General features: G+C 40.7%; 1 protein-coding gene across 1 annotated transcript in view; it reads right to left on the reverse strand.

The window, feature by feature from the left end:
- Nucleotides 1-23,597, reverse strand: part of pex14 (peroxisomal biogenesis factor 14) — a 315,467-nt gene that overhangs the window by 66,731 nt on the left and 225,139 nt on the right. Inside the window, exon 6 of the mRNA XM_060938413.1 lies at nucleotides 13,378-13,480. Coding sequence (XP_060794396.1) covers nucleotides 13,378-13,480 — 103 coding nt within the window. The remainder of the gene's footprint in view (nucleotides 1-13,377; nucleotides 13,481-23,597) is intronic.

Genomic DNA, 23,597 nt, shown 5'->3' on the forward strand with positions numbered 1-23,597 from the left:
GCTGATCATACAGCTTTTTAGGTGTTATATTCTGAAACCACAGCATTTTTTCTATAAGGAAAACACAAAACATTGCATATAGGGCCTTTATTTATTCAACAATATTTTTTCACACCGATGTCACAAAAATCTAACTCAAAGTTTCAACCTTGTCATATGAGAATTAATCAAGACAATTAATATACTGATAACATGCAGGATTAGCAGCTTCTCACTGTATTAGCGTCTCTTTTTTTTAAATACAAATGCTTGTGTTTAAAGGTGATCCAACCCATCTTGAATATCTTACCATGACATCTTAACCACAGGAACTACACCGAGATAATTTGCATCATCTAAATGTTGAGCTTAGAAAATGTATTTAAATAGGTGCGTAACCCGCTTCTGAATACAAGCAACTTTCCCTACGTGACTAGTAACATACCGTATTGGCTCGAATATAAGACGGTGTTTTTGTTGTAAAAAATAGCTCTTAAAAAGGGGGGTCGTCTTAAATTCGCGGACTAGACAAAATGCCGCCAAAAACGAAAGTGAAGACAGTGAGAGTGAGCAAAGTGAGGCTGCGGATCTCTGTGCTGAGTAGCTGTAATTTAGCAAACTACCCTTTCCATTGTTTCAGTTGTTTATTACTGTAAACCTTAATGTATTGTTTAATGCATTGTTTAAAGCATTTGCACTGTTCTGCAAATTTATTCCATATACCCGTAGGCTATGGGAAGTTAATGCATTGACATTCTGAAGTTTATGAACTTTCAATCTAAACCTGACAAATTTGTTGAATTAATGCAATTTAAATGTTTTAATTTGGCTTGTCTAGTAGCCTGCAGTTTAGCCTCTTTTTTTACTTCTATGAAAAGTGTTCACGGAAATGAGACTGAAATGACCTCGATTTAAATGTGAAAAACAAAAGCCTCTAATTTTAAACAGAATTTTGAAATAAATACGCTTTATATGAATGAACATTTGGTCTTCAAAAAACTTTTTCCCCAAAGATGAACTTGGAAAAGGGGGGGGGGTCGTCTTACATTCGGGCCAATACGGTACCTTTTGAGTTGAAGCCACCAACGCTGAATTTCTCGCGATAATTACATTTTACTTCACTTTGTGCTAAGGATATGCTCATTTTTAAACTTGATTTTAAAGTGCATATCAGGGGTAAATTCAGGAGCAAGATCAATGCAATTCTCTCATTTTATATTAAACTTTGGTCAAATCTCTGTCACATTTTGCGCAATTTTTTTTACCTTGTGCAATACCAGAAAAATTCAGTTGAAATCAAGCCGTTTGAGGCGAATTGGTCCGCCTCTGAAAAAAACTTGGCATTTGGATTTCCCGGCAAACATTGATTTTCGTGACGTCGTGTGCGGGACGCCTCCTTCTGAATCCTACGTCAGCGCTGGTTTGTTTATGAGAAAACGACCTGGTGGTTTTCTGCAAATTTCTTCAACGTTATCGCGTAATTATTAAAATGGTTAACAGATGTATCGTAGGAGGGTGTAGCAACACCAATCTTGATGGGATTAGTACCGTATTTTTCGGACTATAAGTCGCACTTTTTTTCATGGTTCAGCTGGCAATGCGACTTATACTCCGGTGCGACGTATATATGTTTTTTTTTTTTTTTCCATCGCGGAATAACTGGAGCTGATGCTGAGTCTGACGACAGCCACGCAGAAGAAGAGGAAACGGCGCTTCATCTGCCGCTGGAGGCAGAGTTGTTCAGAAGCGACACCGAGGATGAGGAATTCAATGGATTTGCTGATTTGGAGTGAAATCATCAGCTTGATAAACTTGATTGACCTGTGTTTTATTATTAATGATAGGCCTATAGTTATTTAAATAAGTTATGTAGTGATTTTAGGCAGTGCTTAATTTGTGAAGTGGGAGGTCCCAGAACGCAGGAGGTGGGTGGGTCCGGCGACTCCAAAAAAAAAAAAGGCGGGGGATGGTTTACTATAACTTTACGCACATGCGCTTATTGTGTGTGTAAAATAATAATAATAATAATAATAATAATAATAATAATATCAGACATTATGATCTTAGAAAACGCTTTAGTGACAAACAGTTACAGACAGTAATATGTCGTGATATTATATTATAAAATATTAATTTTTATTAGTCTATATATTAAATTATATATTACATTTATCTTCTAAAATAACAGACTGTACTCATCACAACCGGTTTATTTCACCATTGGAGATCAGATCACACAAGACATGAGTTAAATGACTCATTTTAAGGATTTAAGTAGGGGATTTAAAAGCGGTTGTTTTTTTTTTTTTTTTTTTCACTAGACGGTTGTTTTTACTACCGTACCTGTCTTTGGAGATGATATACCTATAGCCTACTTGACCTCTGATTTGATGAAATAAAATTTGACAAAAATGAAGAATGACACTCCTCGATGATGACTACAGCTGTAATAACACAGATGAAAGAGCCATGGGGCGATAATAAGCCCTACCGGTAAAAATATTCTAAAAGCAAACTGATTAATGCATCAGTAATAGGCTACTAATATTAGTTATAATAATAATAATATAGGCTATTAGTAATAATGATAGTGATAGTATTAAATATAGTAGTAGATATTTAAAATAATCAGACTAGGCTACTCACAGGGCAAAGGGCGCGTTATCACTGCTCAGCTGTTCGTTTATTAAATAAACAATGCAGTCGCGCAGTAACCACGCGCCGCTTATCAGATAGAATCACCCTTCAAAAAAGTGCGACTTATAGTCCGGTGCGACGTATATATGTTTTTTTCATCTTCATAATGCATTTTTTGGCTGATGCGACTTAAACTCCGGAGCGACGTATAGTCCGGAAAATACGGTACTCATCGTTTCCCAAAAGACCGGACAATGAGAGAGAAATGGGAGCGCTTGGTCTACACAGGCTGTGCACTGAAACCGTGCAAAGCTCGCGCAGCCTGCTGGCGCTTCCGCAGGTAACGTCACGAATCTGGCTCCAGACTCTCTCGGGATTTTTCCAGACACGTTTTGTTATTTTATTTTTTTTCTGCTGTAGACAGATGGCTTTGTGCAAAATTACCCTTCTGGATGAGTGTGTAAAGGGACATACTTTCATATTAAAAAAAAAAAAACGAAATTAGTCCAGAATATGCACTTTAAAGATTACTTATACAGTATATAGGATATTACACTGTTGCACTTTGAACAGTGAATGTATATTTCACGAGTGAGCGAAGCTAACAAGCAATATATTTTTCAACACAAGAAGATAAACTTCACATCTTCGTGCCGCCATGCGATGTTCTTTACATTATATGGACACATCCACACACAAAAAAGCAAGTATTCAAAAATTCAAAAGAATTTTCGTGTTGAACCGGTTCGCCATTTTGACAACGTGCAACTAGTCAGCGGGAAAACACTGCGAGTGACGTCATCGGAGTGAAATATGGGTGATGATTATACATACGGGACACTTTTTCGATGGAATAAAAACGTGTTCCATTCCCTTCTAGCAGGTTTCATTCATTTGGTTCGACAGCATGTAATATTGTTAGCATATCGCTTATCCTACGTGTATTGTCACTCTACCCAATGGTGAATGAGTGTTGAACGCGGTTTATGATATTGCAAGGTTGTCAAGATAATGTGACGTCACAGATTAGAACTGATGCGAATCTTCAATACGAGAGTTTTCTGCTCGCCGGGAAAGGGAAAGACGTGTTGAACACCCAGACTTCATTAGATATTCTTCATGCATATTTACAAGAGAAAAACATACCAACGGACATTGAAAAACTGGAAGAGAGACACGTCAGAGACGTAAAACTTCCGCACCAGCGAGCGACTGAGACAATTTGTAAACAAACATGGCCGCCAGGTTTGCTTCATTAAATACAGAAGATTTTGAGGGAATTTTGGCAGCCAGGTTGCTCCGTTGTGTGTCGTTGTTGATTTTAAAAGTAGCTAAGTAAATTACAGAGGGAAATGAATACTTAAGTCTGAGTGAAAAATACTGTAGCGAGCATGCAGCGTGGAAGAAGAGTCTGAGGACAGAAATCTTAGTTTCTCCATCGTTAGCCTGTAGCTCTTGATAGCACTGGCTTGACCGCTTTATTAGCATTTGCTAACACTACTGATGAACGCTACACTGGCTGGAAGGTGACTGCACTGCTGCGCTAACAGCTGCGAGTAAGCTAACGTTAGCCTTCGCAAATGCTGATGTGAAGAGTGTGTGTGTATAGTAATAATAATAATAGATGCCTTCTTTCATGGTATATCAGATATATTCCATTCAGCTACTCGTCTTCGACTCGTTCAGTATCATGCTAGCTGAATGGAATACATCATTGGACATACCACTCAACACCAGCCAATCTCATTTAAATACGTCGCTCAGATCCGTGATGTATTTCGTATGAAAAACGCGAGTTTTCCAACAAGAGAAGATAAACTTCACATCTTCAAACCAACATGTGATTTTCTTTTTATTATATTAATCATCGACACATTCACAAACAAAAAGGACCCAAATTTATCAAAAACAATTCATCGATTTCCTCACGAGTGACACACACACAGATTTAGATCACGGTTTTGGTTCTCCGTGTCCCAGATGGAGCTCGGATGAAAAATACGAGTGGTGCATTTCCCAGTAAAACACTTTTGTGCTCATATAATATAAATGTCTCATCTCATTACCTGTAGCCGCTTTATCCTGTTCTACAGGGTTGCAGGCAAGCTGGAGCCTATCCCAGCTGACTACGGGCGAAAGGCGGGGTACACCCTGGACAAGTCGCCAGGTCATCACAGGGCTGACACATAGACACAGACAACCATTCACACTCACATTCACACCTACGCTCAATTTAGAGTCACCAGTTAACCTAACCTGCATGTCTTTGGACTGTGGGGGAAACCGGAGCACCCGGAGGAAACCTACGCGGACACGGGGAGAACATGCAAACTCCGCACAGAAAGGCCCTCGCCGGCCACGGGGCTCGAACCCGGACCTTCTTGCTGTGAGGCGACAGCGCTAACCACTACACCACCGTGCCGCCCCTAATATAAATGTATTCCTGAAAAATTATTGACTGTGTATTCATAAAAACGTGGTTCTCGGTAGAGCACGCAGCTTTTCGAACCCTGTGCGGTATATTGTTTTACAACAGGGCGGTTGATGAAAATGTAAATACCTGATCCACATCACATGACCTCCATCACTGGATCGGTTTTGCTAAGGTTTACCAACTCGGCGAGGTGGTGTTGGTTCATTTTCTAGAACAGCAGCTCGGACAGTAGTCCTGCTGCAAGGTAAATCACGGGTTTATACAGTATATTAATGCCCTTGTAAAAAGAACATGTTAAAGTTTAATGTCTATAGTAAAAACTTGCATGGGGACTTGAGCGGCGGACATGCCACACAAACTGATCTGAAAAAACGTGGTAATTGGTGATATGATGAAGCTTAAGGCCCGGTCCCACAATACCGAAAACTATAACGATAACTATAAATAAACCAGTTCCCGTGCAGTTTATGTGGTCGGTGCTCACACCAGACCGATAACGATCCCTATAGCCCAGGCCTGGGTTTATCCGTATCGGTGAGATTGCTTCTGGAGCCATTTTTCCAGACCTGGACCTGATCCGATAAAACATCTGACCAATCAGGTAATCGTTTCCATGTGATGTTGTCCGAGCACGTGTTATTTTTCCCCGGGCATCTTTGTACATCCTTGTTGCATCATGAAGTCACGGAATACGGATTCACGGAAAATAAAAAAAATATAATACAAAGCATGGATCTTTTATTCACGGATGTGTGATTATTTTCCGTGAAATATCAACAGTAAATTAATAAAGTAAACATATAAATGTAGGTAAGATATTTTAATTATGAACTTCGGCAGTCCAAGCATTTAATTGTTTTAGACTTCATTTTTTATCCGTGATGCATCATCCGTATGAAATCGGTAACCAATCTGTAATATACTGAAATGTCCGTGACCGATCCGTAAATTATTAGCATCTGTGATGCAGCCGTATTAAAATCCGTAACCGCTCTGTATTTTGTATCCTTTATTATATTTCTGTAATCCGTGACCTATCTGTATTATATCAACCACCGGAGTGTGTACACGGGTTGTTTTGGAGTCCAAGCTGTACAGTACGACCCAGAATAATGTGCTACTACTTGGAGAAAACTTCCATGACTATTCCTAAGTTGCATGCGTTTATTTCCCGGAGTGTCAGGACCAAGCGATATTATAGTCGGGATTATAGTTGCTCCAGACTGGAACTAAATTCAGGCAGAGTGATAGTCAGAGTTGGAGTTATAGGTATAGTTATAGTTATCAGCGTTGTGGGACCGGGCCCTTAGTGTGAGGATGTTATTGCATATTGATGGGAGGAGTCTGTGGTGATCAAGCTTTGTACCAGTCAGAGGTAGTGTTTTCCAACACTGGAACATTTTCATGACAAAGGAAGTTCCTCTGCAACATGACAAGCTGCATTTTTGGTTTTATTAACTGTAAAGAGATGAAACGAGTGCTTGGAGAGCACAATATCCCCCGCTGGCAACTCGGCCATAACTCTGTTAAAATGCGACTGAATTGAACAAAATTGGAATATGCGCGTTACCGACATATAACAAAGAATTCAGACAAGTTTCATGAAATTCCGACAAAAATTGTGAGGGAAGTTGATTTCATAAAGCAAGCACACCTTGATGAAATTGCCAAAGTACAAGTTTGTTAATAATCAAGGGCATAACTCTGGGAAAATTTGCCCAAATTAAACGAAATTTCAATATGCGTATAACTGTCATATAACAAAGCCTTTTGCCAAGTTTGGTGAAATTCCTCCACAAATTGTGAGAGGAGTTGATTTCAGAAGAACGCACAGCCTCATGAAACTGTCAAAGTACAAGTTATTTAATCAAGGGTCAAAACTCTGGGACTTTTGCCAAGTTTGGTGAAATTCCTCCACAAATTGTGAGAGGAGTTGATGTCAGAAGGCGAGCACACCTTCATGAAATTGTCAAAGTACAAGGTTGTTAATCAAGGGCTGTAACTCTGGCAAAATGCGACCGAATTGAACAAAATAACAATATACGTACTACCAACATATAACAAGCCCTTTTAGCAAGTTTGGTGAAATTCCTCCAAAAACTGAGAGAGGAGTTGATTTCAGAAGGCGAGTACCCTTCCCGGGACGGACAGATGGACATCGCTACGACATAATCCCCCTTCGGGCCTTTCGGCCAGCCGGGGATAATAAAAATCGCGAAGGAAGTTGATTTCACAAAGCAAGCACACCTTGATGAAATTGCCAAAGTACAAGTTTGTTAATAATCAAGGGCATAACTCTGGGAAAATTTGCCCAAATTAAACGAAATTTCAATCTGCGTATAACGGTCATATAAGAAAGCCTTTCACCAAGTTTGGTGAAATTCCTCCACAAATTGTGAGAGGAGTTGATTTCAGACGAACGTACACCCTCATGAAATTGTCAAAGTACAAGTTATTTAATCAAGGGTCAAAACTCTGGGAAAATTTTCGCAAACTAAATTAAATCGCAATATGCGTATTACCGTCATATAACAAGGCCTTTTGCCAAGCTTCGAGAAATTCGTCGAAAAATTGTGAGAGGAGTTGATGTCAGAAGGCGAACACACCTTCATGTAATTGTCAAAGTACAAGGTTGTTAATCAAGGGCTGTAACTCTGGTAAAATGCAACCAGATTGAACAAAATAACAATATGCGTATTACCGACATATAACAAGGCCTTTTACCAAATTTGGTGAAATTCCTCCAAAAATTATGAGAGGAGTTGATTTCAGAAAGAAAACACACGCTCACGAAATAGCCAAATTATAATTTTGTTAAATCGAGGGCTGTAACTCTGGCAAAATGTGACTCAATTGAACGAAATTGCAAGACGTGCATTACCGACATATAACAAAGAATCCCGCCAAGTTTGGTGAAATTCCTCCAAAAATTGTGAGAGGAGTTGATTTCAGAAGGTGAGCACCCTTCCCAGGACGGACGGACAGACATCGCCATGACATAATCCCTGTTCGGACCTTTCGGACAGCGGGGGATAATAAAAACCTACATTTTTTTAAAAACTAATTTGTAAATTAGTGAAGTGTTTACTGTTTACAGGATAAACGGATGTTGTGTGTACGTGGGCACCAACAGTATAAGCAGAAGTGTTGGTGGAGACAGCTGCTCAGGTTTTACTCCTGACGATGAATGTCAGTTGCTCAGAAACAGCCCGCAGGACGAGGCGAGACAGGACGCCTGGCTCGGCTTGAAACAAACCGCGTCTTTGTAGCAAACGAGTGGGTGAATTTGAGAAGCTGCGAGTGGTCTCACAGCTGCTGTGACGACCCGTGTGGTGTGTGTTGTGTAAATTATTCAGTAGATACCTCTATATATCGTATACTACATATGTCCGGGCCTCTCCGTTTCTTTAATGGCCAGCTGGTCAGCAATATGCTGTGCTCTGACAAGGCAGCCAGACAGACAGTACGATTCCATTTACAGCCTGGCCGTGTGTGTGTGTGTACACAATGAAGTGCCCCGTTCATTAATTGTGTGTGCAAAGTCACAGCGAAATCATAATAGGAGTCAGGGCCTGCTCGGAGGAGGGAAGAGTAATGTGGCTGTATTCAAAGAGACACATCACTTCATAGTGCTCAACACTGACGAAATACATGAAGTTAACAAAGGGTGCGAGCTATTGGCAAGAGAGGCAGTCAATTGCTATTACTCATGTTGTGCGGAGAGGGGAAACTCGCGCTGTAATTGCAACCCTCTCTCAACTGTTAACTGAAATAGTCATTAAATACAATAGCAGCTTGGCTACTGCAGCCACAGCAAATTAGATCAGCAGTCTGACTGACTGACTAAAGGTGGAATATTCGGCGCTACCGAGAGACGTGAGACACAGAGAGATCGAGATACTCTGGAAAAATTTAAAAAAGAAATTCAGCTCTGCATCGAGGCCATCCTTATCACGAAAATCTCCAACGTGACCCTAAACAAAGCAGGAATTAAAGCAGGTGAAACCAAATGGAATGACGACACGGCACGTACCATCACACGAAGGAAGGATTTTTCTTTGCATATATGAGCCAAAATGACAATGAAAGGGCTCATTTGTTAATCAGATAAAGAAAGCCACACTCGGCTTGCACGCAAAGGCTCCCAATTCACAAGGCCTCCTCAGGCACTCCCAAAGCGCACTCTGACAGGGCTGTGCAGGAAAGATTAAAATCACTAAACACAAAGTTAAACTCAGAAGCATTGCGCGCACCCAAAAAAAAAAGGCCAGCTCATCTGCCAGTGCGTTCAGCCTGGCTCAATATTCCTGATGGACCAGTTGTAACTGGTGACATCCTCTTTTGCGGCACCTCGATTTGCTTATTTCGAGCCCCCGGGATTATTAAAAAAAAAAACGACATCTAGAACAAGAGCAGTAGGAGACGGACGGCCTCCAACCGACAGCAGTGCCAGACACAAATGTGTGGCCAGACGCTAATTTGTCTTCTCTGTTCTAAAAGCCTGAAATCAGGACAAATTCAAACTTGCTGTTAACGCTAGTAGGGTCTTATGCAAAGTAAGTAACGCCGGTCTTGTCAAAAGTCCAATGTGCAAATAAAGATTAATAAAATGTCACGACATTAAAAAAAGTAAGAGATTTTAAAAGGTCTAGTCTTTTCATTCATCTTGTACAGTACGTGTGCGCGCACACTATTTTTGGTATCACACAATACTACTATCTGTTTACCAGGCTTGTAATACTCCAGTCCAGGAATAAAAAAAAAAAAAAATTTCAATATGCGTATTACCAACATATAGCAAAGAATCCTGCCAAGTTTTGTGAAATTCCTCCAAAAATTGTGAGAGGAGTTGATTTCAGAAGGTGAGCACTAGGGTTATGACTGTGAAAGTGTTTTCAAATTTCCTGATGTTGCATTTGGTGAACGTTTACTCATATATTACTTTTTTGCAGTTATTTTTATTGGGTCATGCAAAAACCTCCCGCACCCAACATCACCTCACTTTTGATAAATACATGTATATTAAATAAATAAATAAATCATGATTATAAAATAAATTCATTGAAAGATGTGTAAAGTACTTTTATATAACAATTAATACAAGTTTAATATTAATGATTATAATTATTATTACAATTGTTAAGCAATTTATTGTTATATAAAAGTACTTTACACATCTTTCAATGAATTTATTTTATAACCATGATTTATTTATTTAATATACATATAATATACATTTAATATACATATATATAATTTCACAGTCATAACCCTAGTGAGTACCCTTCCCGGGACGGACGGACATCGCTACGACATAATCCCTCTTTGGGCCTTTCAGCCAGCAGGGGATTAAAAAAAATTTTTTAAAAATCATGAAGGAAGTTGGGTGGCACGGTGGTGTAGTGGTTAGCGCTGTCGCCTCACAGCAAGAAGGTCCGGGTTTGAGCCCCATGGCCGGCGAGGACCTTTCTGTGCGGAGTTTGCATGTTCTCCCCGTGTCCGTGTGGGTTTCCTCCGGGTGCTCCGGTTTCCCCCACAGTCCAAAGACATGCAGGTTAGGTTAACTGGTGACTCTAAATTGACCGTAGGTGTGAATGTGAGCGTGAATGGTTGTCTGTGTCTATGTGTCAGCCCTGTGATGACCTGGCGACTTGTCCAGGGTGTACCCCGCCTTTCGCCCGTAGTCAGCTGGGATAGGCTCCAGCTCGCCTGCGACCCTGTAGAACAGGATAAAGCGGCTAGAGATAATGAGATGAGAATGAGATGAAGGAAGTTGATTTCAGAAAGCAAGCACACCTTGATGAAATTGCCAAAGTTTGTTAATAATCAAGAGCATAACTCTGGTAAAAATTTGCCCAAATTAAACGAAATTTCAATATGCGTATAACTGTCATATAACAAAGCCTTTTGCCAAGTTTGGTGAAATTCCTCCACAAATTGTGAGAGGAGTTGATTTCAGAAGAACGCACACCCTCATGAAATTGTCAATGTACAAGTTATTTAATCAAGGATCAAAACTCTGGGAGAATTTTCACAAACGAAATTAAATCGCGATATGTGTATTACCGTCATATAACAAGGCCTTTTGCCAAGCTTCGAGAAATGTGCCCAAAAATTGTGAGAGGAGTTGATGTCAGAATGCAAACACATCTTCATGAAACTGAAAGTACAAGGTTGTTAATCAAGGGCTGTAACTCTGGTAAAATGCAACCGAGTTGAACAAAATAACATGTGTATTACCGACATATAACAAAGAATCCTGTCAAGTTTTGTGAAATTCCTCCAAAAATTGTGAGAGGAGTTGATTTCAGAAGGTGAGCACCCTTCCCAGGACGGACGGATGGACATCACCATGACATAAACCCCCTCCGGGCCTTTCGGCCAGCGGGGATTTAAAAATAAATAAATACATTTTAAAAATAATAAAAACGGGGATATGATCTTACCATCAAATACTTTTATTTAATATTTTGTCGTCTTTTTTTAGCGGTTGCCAAACCAACTTAAAGGTGCATTACTTCCACCGACTGGCCTGGAGTGTGGAACAGGAGATATTGGTGGGTGAGGTGGGGTGTGAACTATATTCTTTTAGCCATTTCTGTTTCTTTTAAATACTTGATAACTTTTGGGGTTTTGTTTTCGAGTCGAGTTTTTATTTCTTCTCGGCTGGTTCAGCAACACGCTCTGCCATTTTGTTTCTCTCTACTCACAGTATATGAGCTGATATCAGAGTAGTAGAGTAGCCAACCAGAGCACACGATTGCTCATATCCAGTGAGTGTGGATAGAATAATACCTTTTCCGTGTCTGAAATCGCTCCCTACTCACTATATAGTGCACTATATAGCGAGGACGCCATTTTGTAGTGCTGTCCGAAACCTTAGTGAGGATTATTTACACCCTATATAGTGCACTCAAAATATCCCACAATGCATCACGAAAAGTAGTCTACAACGATGGTCACTAACTAAAACAATATTGCGGTCAAACTGAAAGAAATCAAATTAAAAGTCTCAAATTTGATTTAATAAAAGGCAGCGGCAAAGAAGAAAAGTATTCAGCCTTGATTTAAAAGAACTGGAAGATGCAGGGACTTTGTATTGATTAATGTGGGAAATTATACGCTCAGTAACACATGCACGTATTTATTATTTTGAAACCCACCAGCCGACTGATCTGGCACGTTTTAATCGTGCGACAGTAATGACGTAAATACCAGCGCGATGGACGAAAAGTTTTTTTTTTTTTTTTCATTTTACCAATGAGCTCACTATACAGTCCTCTATATAGTAATTCCCTATATAGGGAGTAGTGAACGAGAGTGATTTCGGACACAGGGTTTGTCTTTTTCTTGATTTGATTGGTTTGAACATCCAAATACAGAGCAACAAATCGAGTATATTTGGAGGCGAAAAACAAGAAACTACTGCAACGCGACTGTAAACAAAATACGATGCCTGCCTTCAGCTGGAAATCTGAATGAGGCGGGTCACGACTGGAAGTGAAAACAAACAAAGGGCAAACGCTTTTCTGTTACACTACCCGTATGACTTTCAGTGAAGATTTTCATTTCGTAATGATGAACAACTTCGAAATGTAAAGCTATGCCACCCTGTGCACTGTGAAGCGACGTTTAGGGTCAAGCTACTGGAGCAAGGAACTAACAATAAGGGGCAAAGTTAACTTCCTATTTGTATCAGATTTAAAACACATAATCTGTTCATTCCGAATAACGTATCGATCCTCAGTTCTGCACTTGTATGTGTGACGGAGCTGCATAGTGAACACAGCGCTAACGAGACTAAAGTTTCTCTGGGAAGCATCCCGCTTTCATGGTCGCCAGCTCGTTTAATTATGACAGTGAAGGAGTGTTGGATGGGGGAATGAGCAGAGCCCAGAAGACGTGAAAGGAGGGGAGGAATCCCTCTCTGACAGCCCTCCTCAGATTCCTCACCTGTCCAAGGCAGAAGATGCACCTGTCACTGCACACTTAATCACCGTCCCACTCGGGCTGCAGCCAAGAAGCCACGCCAGCGCGACGAAAATTAAAATGAACTTTCTTGCCACGCAGTCACAAAGGGGAAAAAAAATTATAACATTAAAAAAAAAAGTGAAACGCTGTCACTCCCCTTTCCCTCATTAATATTCCGAGGTTAAGAGCTTTTCAGCGAAACGTAATTAATTGAGGCTGAGCTGACAGTAAACAAGCAATTTCAAATTAAAGCGAAATGACAGGACCGTCATTTGTAAAATGTGAGCAGATTTCGGCGACAGATAAATGAAGGAAAATGTTAAGGAGGAAAAAGTGATGAAGATATTAATCTTCACCTGTCTGTGTCAGCGTGCCACTCATGTCGACGATGCTGCTCTCGATCCTCTGCAGATGCTTCTTGTCCTCTTTGCTGCCCATAATGAGGGGAAGGATGTATTTCTGCAATTAAAAACATGACACGCTATTAGAATGCCTTGCAGGAAGGGGAAACGGCGCCAACGTGTGAGGATACGCTCGGCCGGCCGCATGCACGCACCCACCCGCCCACGGCAAGACGGACGTCTGACGATTTGGGTTTAAACGGGGGCCTTGCAGGAAACGGACACAAATATCAGGAAAAAGGAAGCAAGAAATTAAAAAAAAAAAAAAAAAAGATTTCCAGCAGTAAAAATAGTTGCGTGTTTATCTGACGTTAGATGCTGCGAATTGTAATTAATACGCTTTGCTCTAAAGAGTCTTTTCCGCCTCCTCCTGTTCCCTCTGGAAAAATCTTGTGGTTTGCTCACTTCATCCTCAACAATTTGACTCAATAGCTGACAAGCAGGCCAGGAATTAAGCAACGGGGCATGACTTTGGGTTCAACTTCATTAAGCCTTTTTGCCCACAGCCTGGCTGCTCCATTCCGACGTGTCACCTTGTGAGCACAATTGCATGTCAGAGTTAAGCCTTGTTCAACAACACGTTCATACACAGTGGATGAGCCAGTGGGTCGGAGGGCTAACGCATCCCTGGGCTCGCTGACTCTTTTAAGACAGAGTATGTGTAAGGGTTTTTTTTTTTTTTCCCCCCTCCCCTTTACCCCCCGACCACACAGTGCTCAGGAGCGCGAGATGAACGGGAACTGGAACAGGAGGTCCTGCTGAGAGCTACAAGCACGTCAGGCCTTTTGTCTGCTGGAGAGGAACAGTTGGTCCGGCCAGGTTTCACAGCAGCCTGAGCGTTGTTGACACTGGCAAAAGTAATAAACACTTTTAAGTTGAAAAAGATTAAATGGCTGTCAGCGCTGGGGTAATTAATAAGAGGGCTGCTGCGAGTGATGTTTACACCGTGCTCTATAGCATAAATAAAGGATGGGCCCAGTGCGGGGCATATGGTGGCACTGGCACGCCGCTCCTGTGATATGACAGCAGTGTGAGCACTCACACCAGGGAATACCACCTAACCATGTCAACACACACACACACACACACACACACACGAAACAGTCTGGTGAGAAAAGAAAAAAAAAAGGGGGCTTGAAAATAAAAGAACAGGCTCGAAACTAACATACTTAAAGCATGCTCCAATGTTTCAACCTAAAACTCAAAGTAATAATCAAATTCGGTCAGAAATAATTTCACAGACCCAGAACGAAAGCAAAAGTTTGCACACCTTCCGAACGGAAAAAACACTAAGTCTATACTGCAATTTATACACAAACAGATTTCTATTCAGAGGTTAAAAATGTAATGAGGCTATATCGTGCAACAAGACAAAAAAAAAAAAAAAAAAAACTGGGTTCTTATTTTATTTATTTAACGTGCCCAGTTTAAAAAGGTCTAAAATGATATAAATAGATTAATGGCCGTTATAAAGGAACAGGGTGGTTATGCTTAATTTTTCCCACCAAAGGCGACGTGAATATCGGTGAATAATAACCGAGATGAAGTCGAGGTTGTTATTTAAATAATATTGGCTGGCTTTTTTTCAGGGTATATCAGATATGTTCCATTCAACTAGCATGATACTGAACGAATCGAAGATGAGTTAAAGGGAATATATCTGAAATACCACGAAAAAAGCTAGTCAATATTATATAGACCAGAGATTCTCAAACTGTGGTACGCGGGCTCCATTCTAGTGGTACGCCAAAGAATCACTTAATTAAATATAAATTTAAAAAAAAAGTGAAATACTATCCATAATATCCGAATGGATGAAAATATCTTATCAACCGATGACAAGAAAATGAAAGGAAATACAAATTAAGTTAATAATTTAAAAAAAAAGTTTGCAAGTGCTTCTGGGTAGCCATACGTAGCGTATGTACGCATTCCCGCCGGTTCCGCTGACAGACGGTTATCCGCCATTGGTAGACTAGGCTGTGATGGGAAAAGGTGGAAAAGGCTTTGCTAATTATGACGAGTAGGACAAAATTACTGTCGTGGCTTAAATCCGCGAATGGGAGCGTGGATCAGGAGAGAGGGAGAACTGAAGAGGACGTGTGTGAGCCGAGCACGGATGCTAACGACAGTGGCAAAACCAGCCCCAGAACTGCTAGCAAACGGCAGAAACCAGTGAGGAGGAAGTATGACGAAAAATACATAAAACTGGGATTCATTTGGAGCGGGACAGAGGAGCTGCCCAGGCCGCAGTGTGTTGTATGCGAGGACGTTCTGAGCAATGAGTCCATGAAACCATCGCATCTCAAACGGCATCTTACAACCAAACACACAGCACTAAAGGACAAACCAATGGATTTTTTTTTTTACGAAAACGTGATGAACTGAAGCAGTCCAAGTCCACCATTCTGTCCTATGGTACACCCGTAGCCAAAGCACAGGAAGCTTCATATCGTGCCAGCCTCCTGATCGCCAGAGCCGGTAAGCCGCACACAATCGGGGAACTGCTGTGTTTGCCATTAGCCAAAGAGATGACGCGTATCATGTGTGGAGAGAAAGCTGCCAGAGAGTTAAACTTGGTGCCGCTTTCAAATGACACCGTGTCAAGGAGAATAAACGACATGGCTGACGATGTTAAAAAGACACTGATTGAGCGCATTAAGAACAGTAGATATTTCGCCATACAGCTTGATTTATTTTAGTACAATGTTTATTTCACTTTTATGTGCAATTAATTTTATTTGATTCATTATTTAAGTACAGTGTTTTATTTTCCTATATTTAAACACAGTGTTACTGTTCAAAGTACTGTGTGTAATGTTACAGTGGCCAACAATATTAAATATACTTGTTAAATAAAACCTCCGCCTTGTTTTTAATGAATACTTAGACCTACTACGCTACTGTATTTTAATGTTGGTCATTATGGTGGTACTTGGAGAGCCAAGTATTTTCTGAGGTGGTACTTGGTGAAAAAAGTTTGAGAACCACTGATATAGACCCCTTCGCAGTACACGTCATTCATACGTAAGCGGAAATTGCGCGCGCAGCCTGGACCCAAAAAAGACTCAGCGACGTCTAGTTGTTGTGTTGTCGGGTGTCAGAATCGTAGCAGTGACGGGGTTAAAATGTTCAGAATTCCAGCAGGATCTCACCCATTCCAAAAAAAAATAATTGCCGACGTCTATGGCTACAAACCATCAAACGTGTAGACTGGGATGAAAGCACTATCAAAAATGCGTGGGTTTGCAGCGCCCACTTCATCACAGGTAAGATCAGGATATTTATTAAATCTTTCTTTTTTATTCTTTCTAGTCTTCGTTTATTGATGTAGCAAAATACTTTGGTAACGTTTGTCTGATTAGCTGGGTCATAGTTACACAATGTAATGAATATTGTTAGCATGTTAACTTAGCTTTGCATGCAATTGTGTTTGTAGGAGAGGTCTCGCTTGACTCAAGCAGTCCAGATTTTGTGCCATCGTTATTTGTGTATGCCGAAAATCACAATTTTAAAGCAAGGATGGAAAGGTAAAATTGTGTGCCCTCACTCTAAATGCCAACTTACGTTGACTGCCCTAACCTAGCTCCCGCCCCGTTCAGTTTCATTTCTGCTCTCTGCCTCTCGCTTTTTACGCAGCTCTGATTTCTCTTAGCTGCACTCTTTACACTATCATTCCTTTCATGCCATCACCTCCTGCACATTGCTGTTTAGTGTTGGTATTTGCTGTTGTAGCTAAAGCCACATTGCCATCACATCACTGGCATAATTTGATTAAAACAAAATGAATATGAATGTCCCATTGTTAATCAAGTTGTACATGCCCGCACATAATCATATGCGTCTAAAGACTTGTAGGCACGAAGTTTTTCGTGGGTGTACACTGAAGTCTTGTCAATAAGGTACGAGTATATATCTGGCCATTGTATACCAGGGAACTTACTAACATCATCCGTCCACTCTTTAATTAAATACGGATCCGGTAGGCGATGTGCACTTGTTAGAGTTAACTTATTTATGTAGCATTCTCGATCTCGTAACGACAATTGTTTTGCATAATCTGACAGCTCATAATGCCGGTCTATGGGCAGCGCCATTGTTTCTGAGTCCAGGCTGCGCGCGCATCCTGGCAACGGTTGGTTTGTTTACAAACATGCGAAGGGAGGGCTGTCAAAGTTAACGCGTTATTAGTGCGTTAACGCAATTTAATTTGATCGCGATTAAAAAAAAAATGACGGCGTTATTGCAGGGTATTTAAACAAGTGAATTGGGCTCATCTTGGTAAGGAACAATGCAGATTTTCACGGGTGACTAGCATGCAAAATAAAGCTAGTTATAACATTAACTTTGTGGTAAAACGTAGCTCTACAACTTGTCAAATAAACCCGCAACATGGTCAGTTAAATTGTAGTCTGCATATGCGATGCGGTGCGAGTTCCGTTTACTTTCACTTTACCGGGTGAAATGTGTTGATATCTGATGGGCTACGATCGGGAATGCGCACATTCCCTTTTCTCCACCTGTAGATTGTAGGTAGCCTAGCGATTTCCAAATAGCCTACTGCTTCACTTGAATGAACTTGCAGGAGTCAAACTACTTCCTCTTTGCTCTTCGAAGTGTAGCTTGCAGCCCTCCAAATCGTATTTTGCACATAGCCTACAGTATGCCCAACAGATGTCTGATAGGCTACATTGGAAAGAATATGCTGCATGCCTAGATCTAATATCAAAACCCGAATGCCAAATATTTGTGCATTAGGCCGATATATTGTCTATCATAGAGAAGATGAGCCTTATAATTGACATGGAGCATCAGAGCATATATTCACATGTTTGCTCTGATGTAGAAATGTATTTGAGTACAATTTAAACAGATGCTTAAAGATTTTTTTGCGATTAATCGCGATTAACTACATAATTTTATGAGATTAATTGCGATTAAAGATTTCAATCATTTGACAGCCCTAATATATATATATATATATATATATATATATATATATATATATATATAAAAAAGTGCTGTCAAGCGATTAAAATATTTAATCGCGATTAATGTCGCGACTGTCATAGTTAACTCGTGATTAATCGCAATTTAATCGCACATTTTTGTCACATGAAAAAACATTGTAATTCTCTTAGCATAAAAAAGTGAATGGGCTTGCTTTGTACCAATGTTATTTTTATTGCAAAGCATAACACGTCTTGACACAGCCACTGCAACGTGAAACCTAAGCCGAGCACCAGTGCTAGTAAAAGAACCATGAGTGAAGTGATCTACTGCTTGAGTTAGTCTACAACTCACAGTGACGGTAGGCTTGACATGCTTGATTATAATATAAAGTACACTATTATATTAACTTTAAGTTGTTCGTTGATAAATATTGCATTGAATCTGATCTTTACTGTTTCAGCTCACTTAACACATTTTGTACTTTTACACTTTCTGCCTGTTGATGCGTCGCGCTGTCCAATCAGAGGCGGCCAAATTTGCATATTACAGGAAGGATTTCTGGGATAGCATTGAGTTTACAGTTCAGAGGGATCTGGCTTCTTTAGACGCTGTCTTCTTAAAACTGAAGAAATATTTAAAAAGAGCCAAATGAGCCAGTCTTTTGAACGGCTCTTTTCAAAGAACGGCTCACAAAGATGCGGATCCCATCAAAGAGCCATAAATCCCATCTCTACTAGCGCGCCCTGCCCACGCTGGTTCTTTGGGGGAGGAGGGCAGAGGACTCTGGCTGTGCGTGGCATTACAGTCTAGCTGCTATCGTTTTTCTGTTCCAAGTTCCTGCCAGTTTCAAAAGCTTATGAAAAACCTACATCATGTCACAGAGTGTTAATCTCGCGATAAAAAAAATTATCGCCGTTAAAATTGAGTCAAGTTAACGCGTTAATAACGCGACATTTTTGACAGCACTTATATATATAAAAAACTCCTTCTCACCCCCGGGGGGGGTATCCATGTCATCCTCAAGCTCGGGTCCTCTACCAGAGGCCTGGGAGTTTGAGGGTTCTGCGCAGTATCTTCGATGTTCCTAGGACTGCGCTCTTCTGGACTGAGGCTTCAGATGTTGTTCCTGGGATTTGCTGGAGCCACTCTCCCAGTTTGGGGGTTACTGCCCCAAGTGCCCCCACTACCACGGGGACCACGCAACCCTTGACCTTCCACATCCGTTCCAGCTGCTCTTTCAACCCTTGATACTTCTCAATTTTCTCATGTTCCTTCTTCCTGATGTTGGCGTCAGCTGGGATCGCCACATCTATCACCACCACCCTCTTCTGCTCTTTGTCCATCACCACTATGTCCGGTTGGTTAGCCAGGATCTGTTTGTCAGTCTGGACATACACATATATATATATATATATATATATATATATATATATATATATATACATACACACTATTCATATCAGCATTCTCAAAGGCCAGTGCTCACTTAGCCGCGACTTGGTGCTGTTAGCGCAGCAGTCCAGTTACCTTCCAGCTGGTGTAGTGTTAGCGAAGGCCAATGGTAATTCTAGCGCAGTCAAGCTGAATATTATTTGTTTCCCTGTGCAATTTACTTAGTTACTTTAAAACTCAACATCGACAACTACACACAACCGAGCGACCTGGCAGCCAAAATTCTCTCAAAATCGTCCACTTTTAACGAAGGAAACCTCGCGACCATGTTTGTTTACAAATGGTCACAGTCACTCACTAGCTTAGAAATTTTACATCTCCGATGTGTCTCTTTTCCAGTTTTTCGGTGTCCGTTGGTATGTTTTTCTCTTGTAAATATGTGCGAAGAATATATAATGAAGCTTTGGTAGCCTTTCGGGTGTTCAGCACGTCTTTAGTTTTAGTTTCAATTTAGCACTGGATTAGCCTCGTCATCTCTTTTTTTCCCGGCGGACAAAAACGATCGTGCGCACGTGCAGCAGAAAAGTTGTCTCATTGGATCTTTGCATGAGCTCTGACTTGTGACATTGTGTTGTCTTGACAACGTGCAATATTGTAACAATATTGCACGCTCATTCTCCATTGGGTAGAGTGGCATTATATATGATATGATAATATCGCATGCTATCAAACCAAATGAATGAAACCTGCTAAAAGGGAAGAGAATAAATGATTTTATTCCATCAAAAAAGTGTCCTGCATGTATAATAAATCACCGATATTCACCGAGCCTGAGGTGGAGAATTGTTTCAGTATAAATACACAGGTGATTATTTTTGAAAAATCGTATTAAAAAAAAATTATTTCAAACTTCAAAAGCGGCATGCAAATGTAATAATGGTCCGTTGCGGACTTGTGTCACTTATCTACGCCGAGTCGCATCAAATACTTTGTTTTGAAACAGATAAAATAAATCCCAATTCCACGTTACCTTTGAATAGTTTCCGACCAAACTTCGTAGCATCTTTAGTGCTTTTAGGAACAGTATTTTCTTTCATCGTTTTTAATTCTTCCTCGCTTACGGTGACGAAGCAGTTAGCAGCCATTTTGCCGAATTGCTCGAGGTGGTTATCGAGAAATAGTCAGAATTTTTCGACCAATCAGCGCATGCGATTTCCGATAATCACCTGTGTATTTAAAGGGGAACAGAGGGCAATATATAGAGTAAATATAACAATAAAACACACATTAACGAACCTTATTCAAGACTTACAAAAGTTTTTTGTTCTAAGGTTGGAAAGTTATAGTGTTTTGAAAGTAGCTCGAGCAAACTATTTCCGCAGTTTGAACAGCCCGCCATGATATTAATTTTATCCAATCAGAATGCACGTTCATTTTCTCTGCATAACACTCATGACGTATGTATGTGCCCAGTTGTGTTGGCTCATTGAGGTTGGGAATAGCACGTGTGAATCGGAAAGTAGGATGAATTGTAAGTGATCGGCTACACAAACTGGTACCCTTCTAAGCCATAGCCTGCTTGCAGTGTGTCTTGCGGGATCTCTTCGTACGATTCGACAGAGCCGTCGCTTTCACTTGATGCGCCCGACGCCATGATTACACGCTTCTCTCCTAGTGCAGTGGGTAGCGCTGACGTCACGGTCTTTTAAAAATGGCGACTCTTGTGCCGTTTAGCGTACCGACTATTATATTTACAATTACCAAGATATTTCGTTGTTTTCTAGTATATAAATTTGATAGAATACTTAAGAATACGTTACTTTGTCACATCAGCAACTGTATATATTATATTTGGTACCCCTTTAAACTAAAAAGTAATATTAGGCCTGGGCAATAAAATGATAGCGATATGGACCATCAATATACACTTCATCAAGAGCAATAAGAAAATTATTCGACAGACTGTTCGATACTGTCGCTTAAATGCGAACCAGCGTGGAGTGAGAAAATGAGCAGTGTTTCCCCACAGGTCTTAAATATACTTGGGGTGGTAGCTGGAGGAAAGGGCCTGCATTACCTGCTGCCACAAAAATGCTCTCCTGTCTGCGATTTTGAATCGCATGGGTCTCTGCTTCTCTTGCACGGTTTGGAATTCGCGCCGCTTGTGCAGATTAGAATCTTTTCTGCTCGAGCTACTTCGTAAATCGCGCATGCTATCCATCAGCAACAACCGCAAGCTTCAGCAAAACGGACTCTTTTCATAAGTAACGTTGAGCCTACGTGTGGGAATCACTGTGCAGGCAATGAGGAAACTGTCGGTAATAGTAAAGCGTTTAAAGTAAAAAAGTGACTGAATTCAGCCTTTTTTCTCACTGTCATTAAAATACCAAATCACCCCCCATATCGACTGAAATGAAACATTTTATCATGATATTTTCTCAGTTATATCGCCCCACCCTCGGTATAACATTTATATCCCATTAAAAAGAGAAATGCACGCTTTTGAACTTTTTTTTTTTACACTACTAATACACCATCTGATAACTGGGTTTTGTGATTTAAAAAAAAAAAAAAAAAAAAAAAAAACACATCTGGAACCTACAGGAGTTGATTTCAGAAGGTGAGTACCCTTCCCGGGACGGATGAACGGACACCACGACGACATAATCCTCGTTCGGGCCTTTCGGCCAGCGGGGGATAATAAAAATTGTGAAGGAAGTTGATTCCAGAAAGCGAGCACACCTTGATGAAATTGCCAAAGTTTGTTAATAATCAAGAGCATAACTCTGGGAAAATTTACCCAAATTAAACAAAATTTCAATCTGCATATAACGGTCATATAACAAAGCCTTTTGCCAAGTTTGGTGAAATTCCTCCACAAATTGTGAGAGGAGTTGATTTCAGAAGGTGAGCGCCCTTCCCGGGACGGATGAACGGACATCACCACGACGTAATTCCCCTTCAGGCCTTTTGGCCAGCGGGGGATTAAAAAAAAAAAAAGGCATCATCGCCACCGATTGTGTGATGCACGGCGAATGTTCTCCGAGCTTCTTGAGTTGTTTTTTGGTGCGTCTCCGCCTCATGAGTGGCCAAAAATGTTGCGAAAAATTTTATTGAAATTTGGTTGCAATGTTTTCACTGGCAAACTAAGCAGCGAATACTTGCAGATGGGTTTGGGAATACTTCTTGAAGCCTGGGGAATCTTTATTGAGCCTCTTGAGATATATTTGTCTCGAATCCATGCCCCTGATGCTCGTGGGAGCCTCATTAACACAGTGGCGAGGCACAGCTTAACCTTCGCTGAGACTTAAAAAGTGCATTTACCTTCAGGGATCCTTCGGAGTGCGTTCTGAGCGTGCTTGGGACCCAGTCGTTATGGGACACACCTGATGCTGATTTGAGTGCAATCAGCACATGCATACAAGCACGCTGTTTTCACAGAGACTTTCCGAAGTAATCTTTTCAGGTCTGCGGTGATTGATGGATGGAAGTGCAGGAAGTGTTTTTTTATTATTATTTTTTTTAGAAGACCCATATAGCAGAGTATTTAACCCGAGTCATAAACATTGCAAGAAATATATGCGACAGTGATAATACTTTGCAAAGTCTCTGTGAAAACAGCATCCTGACACGCGTGTGCTGATTGCGCTCAAATCAGGATCAGGTGTTTCCCCATAACGGCTGGGTCCCAAGAGCGTGCACAGCGTGCTCCGTGAGCGAGTGAAGGCGTGACAGTCAAGTGTTTGCCTGCTGTGTGACCACAATGTTTAGTTCCCCTGTACATAGTCATGCATTGCCAATAAAACGCCTCATTTTTCATCGAAAACCCA

Source organism: Neoarius graeffei, chromosome 13 (assembly GCF_027579695.1).
Source record: "Neoarius graeffei isolate fNeoGra1 chromosome 13, fNeoGra1.pri, whole genome shotgun sequence".
In the NCBI taxonomy this organism is placed as follows: Eukaryota; Metazoa; Chordata; class Actinopteri; order Siluriformes; family Ariidae; genus Neoarius; species Neoarius graeffei.